Source organism: Sphaeramia orbicularis, chromosome 4 (genome assembly GCF_902148855.1).
Source record: "Sphaeramia orbicularis chromosome 4, fSphaOr1.1, whole genome shotgun sequence".
NCBI lineage: Eukaryota > Metazoa > Chordata > Actinopteri > Kurtiformes > Apogonidae > Sphaeramia > Sphaeramia orbicularis.
The window spans coordinates 49,830,277-49,839,726 of NC_043960.1; the positions used below are offsets into that span (position 1 = coordinate 49,830,277).

A 9,450-nucleotide genomic window follows, 5' to 3' on the forward strand; every position below is an offset into this window, starting at 1 on the left:
TATGGGCTATTTCTGTAATATAATAAATATACATAACTGGGTGATAATAAATGGCATCTGGATACATTTCCCAAAGCTTTTAATTTGGCCGGTAAGCTACAGAGCCATTGGTCCAATTTGTAGCTTACACGGCCAATAGGATGTAAGCTAATGTCGTCATGCGGCCTCTGGCGTTGTCGTCTGTTGTCGTCTGTTGTCGTCTGTCGTCCGTTACAAAAATTTCCATTGTTTTGTTCTCTGAAACTACAATTCCGTTTGACTTCAAACTTGGTATACAGCTTCTTTAGGATGATGTCAACAAAAGTAAGTGAAATTATTTGGATCCGGCTCTGATTCTGGATTTGGTGCGACTTTGAAAAATTTCCTCATTATAGGACATAGGAAGTGCCTGTAGGCTACAGGGCCATTGGTCCTATTTTTTTTTTAATATTAATCTATTTTAAATGATTTTTTGTGGTTCCTATGGTCTTCATCTTCATGTGAGACAGGTAGGGCAGCTCCCTAGTGCCCTCTGTGGATGAGCCTCCATTGATGTAGCCACATGGCTGAAGCAGACTTTATTGTGTTCCTTCTGTAATCTCAATATCTAGTACAATCCGTGTGAAATCGGTGTGTAATTTGACATTTGTTCTCTCGTTCTAGACTTTGGGATGACTCGAGACATATATGAGACTGACTACTACCGTAAAGGGGGGAAGGGGCTGCTCCCTGTCAGGTGGATGGCTCCAGAGTCTCTGAAGGATGGTGTCTTCACTGCCTACTCAGACTGCTGGTGAGTCACTATGAGCAGTTGTGCAGTGCAGTTGGTACTTTCTGAATACGTTCCATGTTCACATGTGTCTCTACATGTTCCTAGGTCATTTGGCGTTGTGCTGTGGGAGATCAGTACACTGGCAGAGCAGCCATACCAGGGATTATCCAATGAACAGGTTCTAAAGTTTGTCATGGATGGAGGATACCTGGACCGCCCTGACAACTGCCCTGAGAGGATGTGAGTGAACATATCTGATACTTGAAATCTTGAATCTTAATACTTAAAATGTTCACAATAAGTTGTTGATATATCTATCCCCTACTTTTGTGGCAGTTCCCAAATTACTTTTACTCCCTATTTACTCTTTTTTTAAGTGATTTATCACCATTAATTATAATATTACCTTCTGTATTTTGCATTGCTTTTTGTTGTTTTTTTTTTTTTTTCCAATAAAATGTATTATTTTCCTATATTTATTTTATTGATCATTTAGATGTTCATAAAAGCTCAGAATAAAGTTGAGGGTTATTATATCAGAAACAGAAAACTGTAGAAAAAGTGATTTTTTTCAGCAAAGATTTCAAAAACTGGATGTAAAATTTAGTGTGCCCATGCACTGTCACTGATCAGACTCCATGGGTTTTACTGGTGAATCAATGTTGTAGAAGATGACTGTTTTCATATTCACTACATAGCCTCTGAATGTCCCAATGGGTCATATCTGATGACCATGAAAAGATGACAAACTGTTGTTGTTATTGATATGTTATTTCAACATATTGACAGGTTTAGTGGTTCAGAAGTTATTAAACATTGAAAATTTTGGTTGTCAGTTTGTCTTTTGAGGGTTAATAGTTTACATTTCTGTCATGATGCTATAGGTAATGTTAAAGATAATAGATTGTATGGACAATAGAGATATGAAGGTGAGAGCAGGTCCTTAAACTGGTAACGTTGTGTTTCAGTAAATGTCTGAAATGTCTGTTGACTAATAGTCACAACATGGATCGATTATTGAAGACATTCTCTTTATGTGCTGTCTGCTGTGTTTCCCAGGCACAACCTGATGCAGATGTGCTGGCAGTACAACCCCAAGATGCGACCAATGTTCCACGAGATCATTGAGATGCTGCGGGAGGACCTGCACCCGTCATTCCAGGAGTTGTCGTTCTTTTACAGCGAGGAGAACAAAGTCCCTGAGATGGAGGAGTTCGACCTGGACCTGGACAACATGGAGAGCATCCCACTGGACCCGTCTTCATACTCGCAGCGAGAGGAGAGTTTAGGGCGGGATGGCGGTCCGTCTGTAGGCCTAAGGGGGAACTATGAGGAGCACATCCCCTACACACACATGAACGGGGGCAAGAAAAACGGACGTATCTTATCACTGCCCCGATCCAGCCCTTCCTAACATTTCCTGTTAGGAACTTCTGCTCCCATCCTCTGCCGTCATCCTTCTTTCTGTTCCAGTCCTTTTTTTCTGTCTCCTTCCTCTCATTGTTTTCTAATAATTTTCTTTCTCTTGGAGAAACCCTTCAACAAAAGACACAGATCTCAGGACTTAAATTTTTTTCGTCATTGCTACCGCACACAGGCAAGCAAGGGATGCAAACAGGTTTCTTCCTTCACAACTCATAAGACTTTCTACTGTTACCTATTGTTTTTCACTATTGCCATGTTTCCAGGACTAAATGGAAACCAAGAGAAAAAAAACTGTGAACACAACTAACCTTAGACAACCAGAAGGCTGCTTTACTCCTCCTCTCTCACCCATCTGCATTTCCACATTTCTGTTTGTTTTCTCCAAGTGAAATCGTTTTACTCAGATAGTGGCCTTTTTATATGTGGCCTATAAAAAGAAAAAGTGTCTTGGAGCACTTACTCTAATTTCCTCTTGAACAATGACTTAATCAGTTTGGAACGGTGGATATGACTTGATCTAGTACAAACATTTATTCCTAGAGGAATGTTTTGGGTTGTTTTGTTTTGTTTTTTTCTTCTTTTGGTTCAGCAGAATTCCAAACTACACACAGATTCATCGGGTTTTTGATGAATAGTTTTTAATTTATTTGCTTTTATTTTCTCTTCTCGTTCTCTTCCTCCTTTTGTTCAGTTTTATTTCTGTCCTCACTATAAGGCTGAAGGATATTTAAACAGTTAAGAATTGGACAAAAGAGTTCCTCAGACTGACCAATAGCTGCTGCTTTGATATATTTTAGAAGGTATATAAATACATAAATATATATTATATATTGTATATATATGGAATATTGGTATTGTGGTACCAGTATTTTATATATAATATAAGACACATTGATGTTTTTGTAAATAGTTCATATTTGTAAGATTTTCCATCAGAAGCTTTGCTAGTATTCTGTTTAATTTTGTCAGGTTTTTTCTCTCTGAGTTTTTAAAATGCTCTTATTTTTCTATTTCCCAGAAAACACACTAGTTTACCATCAGTGCTCTCTGTGTCTTGGGCCTCCAGGCCCCCTCCCTTACCCTCCTGAAAATACTGTCAACTTACTGCATCATGTTTTTGTGATAAACCTGGATTCCACTGGGCACTGTCGGTATTCACAAGCAATTTTACTACAATAATAATGAAAAACAGACAAAATAACCAAAAGAAAAAGCTTTATAAAGGAGGATGAGGTCTGTGTAAGGTGGAGGTGCACCTGATGTGTTTGGTTCCCTGGTCAGGCCACACAGGAGCTCAGTGCTCTGTTTGGTTGATGTGGGTTTATCATGTGACTCTCCTGCTGATTCTGAGTCGCTGTGAGGTTAGAGAGTATGTGAAGTGCTTTTGGATTTTCTCCTTTTTTAGCTCTATGGTCATTCAGTTCTGTCAGTGGAGATGGGTCTCCTTTTTTTGTTTGGTTTGTGAACAGTGCTAAAGAATTGAAATCAGATAGTGGTAGCATTAAGGCTGTAACTAGCAAGTATTTCATTGTCAACTATAGTCTTGATGAATCAATTAATGGTTTGGTCAGTAAAAAAATGTCAATAAGCTCGAGATGACATCCTCTAATGTCTCGTTCAATGCAAAACCCAAAGATATTCATTTCTCTGTCACATAGGAGAAAAGAAACCAGACAATATTCACATTTAAGAAGCTAGAATCGCAGAATTTAGAGTTGTACTTATCAAAATAGTTGATTATTTTAGTAGTCAATTAATCATTGCAGTTCTAAGCAGCATCAAAATGTCACCTGTGACCCTGGTGTAATGACCATACACAAACACAACACTGGTCAACAGGTCTGTTCTATAACCATTGGTGTTAATCTGACCCCGAAGTGAATATAATATGACAATATAAATAAATAAATTATAAATCTATAATAATATATAAATATATAATATACATAACTAACATGTTTCTTACCTTTTATCCACAAAGCTCACACTCAAGGCAAAAATGTCATTAATCCACAAATCTTGCCAGTTTATTCAAAAGGCACACGAAAAGTTATCCACAAAGGAAAAAATAAATCTGACACTCTCCTTATTAATTGCATTGATAAATGTAAGATGCATAAAAACTAAGTCAGTGATTTCTGGTAAATTTGACATGCAAACATCTCATCTTAAATTTTTTAACCCAATCAATCAAATAATTATCAGCATTAAGTTGGACACATCAAAAGGCAGAAAAACATTGATTTCCTCTTTAAAGCTAGTCTTTAACCAGAGAAGCATCCTGTGCTGTAAAACACAAGTGATGCTTTCAGCCCAGCAACTCATCATCATCAACCTTCATCCAGACAAAATCAACACAAAATCTCTAGTTTATCTGAAAACATCCACAAAAAATGATCCACAAAGGACAATATAATCCTGATGAAGATGATGAAGGCTGATGCTCTGAGCTCTTCTTATTCTTCTGTTCATGTTATAAATCAAAGTGAGGGAGTAAAATAGTGTCACTGTGACATGTTCAACATCATCCCTTGTACATTCAGCTGTATTCTGACTGTAATTCTTGGGGTGGACAGCCCTTTAGACTGATGTCTTATTACTGCCATTATTCAGTTTCTCATCCTGCACCAGATCCTCCAGATCAGTCAGGCTGTGTAGTGATGGAAGCACTGGAGGAGAATGTGGGAAGTTCCAGCATTCAGAGTTCACAGCAGGTATTGGAGCCTCTGCACTCCATTACGTGGACAGTGGTTATTAATCCTGTTACTCTGTCTCTTTTATCACATGCGTGCAAGGTGGCGGGTACATGGCGGCATCACTCAGGTCCAACATTCCAGGTTTTAGTTGGAAGCACTCGTCCAATCCTGTTTATGCCCCGCCCATACAGCTGTTACCAGCACCAATTACAGTCTCCTTATTTCTTAGTCATTGTGTCGTAATGACCGAGTGACTTTCTGAAACATTCACTTGAGGGGAATGTTCTTGATGTATGTCCGTTTGAGAAACATTCCTGTCAGTAGCTGCCTTTACATGGACATTATTTCACTAATAATCGGAAAAACTGTCCAATCACTATCAGAATGCTGAATGGATTCAAAGCAGTGGTGTGAACCTTTGACAACTCATCATCACTCTGTGATTGGAGAATGAATACCTGTTCGTCCAACATTAGTTAGCACGAGGAGAGATAAAAACACATTAAAAGACATTAGAAGAATAAAAGAAGGGATTCACAGATGCATCATGATTACTGATATTGTCCCTTTTGACGCCAGTGGTCGATGTTTATCTGTTTATCCAAAAATTCATATGATTAAGTTTGTGCCTCAAAATCTCAAACCATTAGAACAGTTATTGACAATTTCTATGTTTCTTTGGCACAGAAAAAATGTAATGAAAACAAATAAAGAGAAAATAACATCAGCGTAGGCACAGAATTTCACAATCAGTGCATAGTCAAAGAGGACAAGTGTCTGAAACATAGTGTTTGAGCTACCATGGTTGGAATCTGTAGAGAACAGAGACAACATCCATCTGAATGGTTCCTCTCCTCTGGTAGATTCAGGGCCACCATTGGTCATTGCAGCTGTCAATCATATTGCTTATTTAAGTGCAGCTGCCAATGCAGTGAAGTGTGTCATATGACTCTTAACACAGACTGATCCTCTGTATGAAGGTTCTTCTTTACTCTCTAACCATCATCAACAAATGAGGGTATAGTAGCACAAAGACAATATTTTTATTTTCCTGGTCAACATAGGCCAAACAGTGTTCAGCGCTTACAGCAGAGCCAAAGCGGTGGCAGCTTCCTGTCAATAATGAGAACTTGCACAGATAGAAATCAGAGATTCTGTCACCACGTGTTGTTTTTTCTTTTTCTTTTCTTTACCAGTGCCTTCTCCAACCACCCAGAGCTATGTCCACATCCAGGCTCTTTGTGCTCTTTTGCTCTAGTTTTATTCTCTCGTCGACAGGAGAGGCTGATCTGTGTTTGTAGGGTCAATGGTCACAAGACCAGCATGTTGGGGACAGTCACCAAACACCTTTTGGTGTTTTGTGGGTAGTGTAAAGGTTTGAACTGTGACACTGTGGATTAGAAACACACACACATACAAAGGTGCCTATGGTTACCAAATACATTTTAGCTCATTATTATCCCAGGGAAATTATAATCTGGGCTTTTGTATTTTGTAAATATTCTGTGACGTAGTTTGGAAAATAAAAGCAGAAAAATTATAATATTTAAAAAAAAAACAGATGCCTGTCAGTTGTGTGTACATTATAGACAAATAGTGGACTTCAGCTGTGTTTCATGCCCATGTTGTGTACTAAGATATCCCACTTTCACAAAGATTCGACTGTTTTTGGGCAGTAACACTACATACTCAGTATGTATATATGTATATATGATGTGAGCAATGGGACATGGCTGATGTGTCCACGTCAGACACCTTATCTTGTGGTGGTGTTCACACGCATATGCAATTTTTAATTAAGGTGGTGCCCATATCTTTCAAATACCAGATATTTATTTTATTATGATCATTTGCCATTGTATAAGAAGAACACAGTTAGCTTTTTCTAAGGTGTTGACAGCGGAGTGGCATTAAAAAGCCTAGTTTATTATTGTACAAAGCCAGTGGTGAGAGGCATCAGTGAGTTAGTTGAATATTTAGTAAGTAAGTAAGTGTTGTCTGCTTTGTGTTTGGCCAGAGTCTACCTCAGTGCATATGGAGGAATCAGTCTATAAGAGCCCAGGTCAACCTCCATCATCAGTAGCTCAGTATCACAAACATATTAGGGCTCAGTGTCCCCTGTGTGGTGTGGTCACACCTCGCCCGCACTTGTTAGGCCCGAGCCGAGTAAAGCCGGCGAAGGGCCTATTGAGTCTGCAGTGGGCGCATGGGGACGAAATCGCCAGTGACGCGGTCGCCTTTCGCCACTGTCGCCACTCTCACACATATTCACATTCACGGCACTGAGACCTTTCCGACGATGTACATGACATGTGTACAAGTCGCATATTTACACCTGCTCTGAATGAATGGGAGTCAATGGGACACGCCCACTCAGGGTCAGTCACGCGGGTGTAAGTGCACAACACGTGACATCTGACCCCACAGACATGTGGGGGACCTCGAGAGCTTTCAAATACAGTCAAATACGTGGTTGCCACGGAAACGCCTATATTGTTCTTGCTCAGATTATTATTATTATTATTTTTTTTTTTTTGTCTTATTTTTCTTTCTCCTGCGCTTTGAGCTCAATTTTGACCCCCTGAACATTTACGAAAACTCACCAAATTTTGCACAAAATTCAGAAATGCGAGAAATTGAATTTACATATAGGTTTCGAAGATGTCGGTAAAGAAATGTTGCCGCAGCGCCCCCTTGAAAAGTGGAAATGCATTACGCCAATGGGAGCACGTCCAATGTAAAGTTTGTTGTAGAGCCACGAAAATCGGTACACAGATTCATCATGAGGAGACAAACAAAAAATATTCTTATGGCCACGCCCCAAAACCAACCCTTTGTCGGCCATATTGGATTGAAATTTCCAAAATGCTGAGTCAGCGTTTTCGCTGACGTCGTATTTTAACTATCTCCTCCTTGGCCGTTTGGCTGAATGAGCTCAAAATCGGTGTACAGTATCTAGAGAAGTGGGGCATCAAAAGTTAGCCGAATTTTTTGGATAGGTGTCACCGTTTTTGTGTGACGACGTCGCAAACTTTGCAAAGTTTCTTCGTGAATTTACCATTACAAAAATTGCTTCAGCTCAGACATACGAACACCGATTTGGCTGAAATTTCACTCAGATGTCTATCTCCAAGGCCTACACCCATTTATTAAAAGAAATTGAAATTTTGCACTATAGCGCCCCCTACAAATGTACATTTACAAAAATGAAATCAGTTCGGACATACGAGCACCAATTTGGCTCAAATTTGACTCAGACATCTGTCTCCCCGGCCTACACCTATTTGTCAAAAGAAATTGAAATTTTGCACTACAGCGCCCCCTACAAAATTTTTTAAATATTTTTTTATTAAAATTTCTTCAGTTCGGACATACGAACACCGATTTGGTTCAAATTTGACTCAGACGTCTATCTCCCAGGCCTACACCCATTTATCAGAAATATTTGAAATTCGGTGCCATAGCGCCCCCTACAATTTTACCTTTACGAAAATTACTTCACGTTAGACATATGAATACCAATTTGGCTCAAATTTGAATCAGTGTTCAGTCTCCCAGGCCTACACCCATTTATCAAAAGAAATTGCCACTTCGCTCATTAGCGCCCCCTAATAATTTACCTTCACGAAACTTGCATTAATTCGGACATACGAACACTGATTTAGCTCAAATTTGACTCAGTGGTACATCTCGCAAACCTACACCCATTCAATGGTAGAAATTTATTTTTAGCTTGATAGCGCCCCCTACAGATTTACTTATCCAAAACTTTCTTTAGTTCGGACATACAAACAAAGATTTGCCTCAAATTTGAATCAGTTGTCGATCTCCCAGGCCTACACCCATTCATCAGAAGACATTGAAATTTGGTGCTAGAGTGCCACCTGCTGAACGATGGACATACTTCTACTGGACGTGCCCGTGGCGAGGGCCTTTAGATGCTGCTTGCGGCTTTAATTTGTTCTTTTTCTTGTGTCCTGTCGGAAGCTTTTGTGGCTACAGTTGGGAATGCAACCTGTAGTATCTCCACTTTTAGACATATATCAGTAAAGTTTCAGACATACAGGTTTGGTTCCGCTGTGACAAAGTTGGAAAAAGTCAACTTTTATAATAAATGTCTGCAAGTGTGAGGCAAAAGACACAAAGCTGTACAGAAATAAGATGTTTTTAAATAAACAACTGTAACAGTAACGAGGAAATAAATTAAGAACATGTGATGTTGAAAGAACAGAATCAAAATATCACATTGAAAGATGATTGTATTGCAGTTTGTCTCACCATTATTTCCAAAGCTGTGTTTAAAGGAATATTCAGTTGTTTGGGAGTGGACCTGAAAATATGGATGAACATCCAGTTTTCCTCACAGCAAAAAAAGGTGAAAACTATGGATTTATTTCACAAATTGGGATTTAATTTGAGGTAGGAGTGGCTTATCTGCATTGAAACAGTTTCCACTCCTCTGACATAAAGTTAGTACCGTAGAACACAATGGACTGAACTATATAGAACAAAACAGAACCCAGAACAAAGGAACACAGCAAGTCCATCATTTAGTGTAACAGCCCCCTGACATCCAAT

General features: G+C 39.1%; 1 protein-coding gene across 1 annotated transcript in view; it reads left to right on the top strand.

Moving 5' to 3' along the window:
* The window catches only part of insrb (insulin receptor b), a 350,554-nt gene extending 344,135 nt beyond the window's left edge, over window positions 1-6,419 (top strand). Inside the window, exons 21-23 of the mRNA XM_030132071.1 lie at window positions 643-772; window positions 857-991; window positions 1,811-6,419. Of these exons, the coding sequence (XP_029987931.1) occupies window positions 643-772; window positions 857-991; window positions 1,811-2,165 (620 nt within the window). The 3' untranslated portion in view covers window positions 2,166-6,419. The remainder of the gene's footprint in view (window positions 1-642; window positions 773-856; window positions 992-1,810) is intronic.
* Window positions 6,420-9,450: the final 3,031 nt, after the last annotated feature.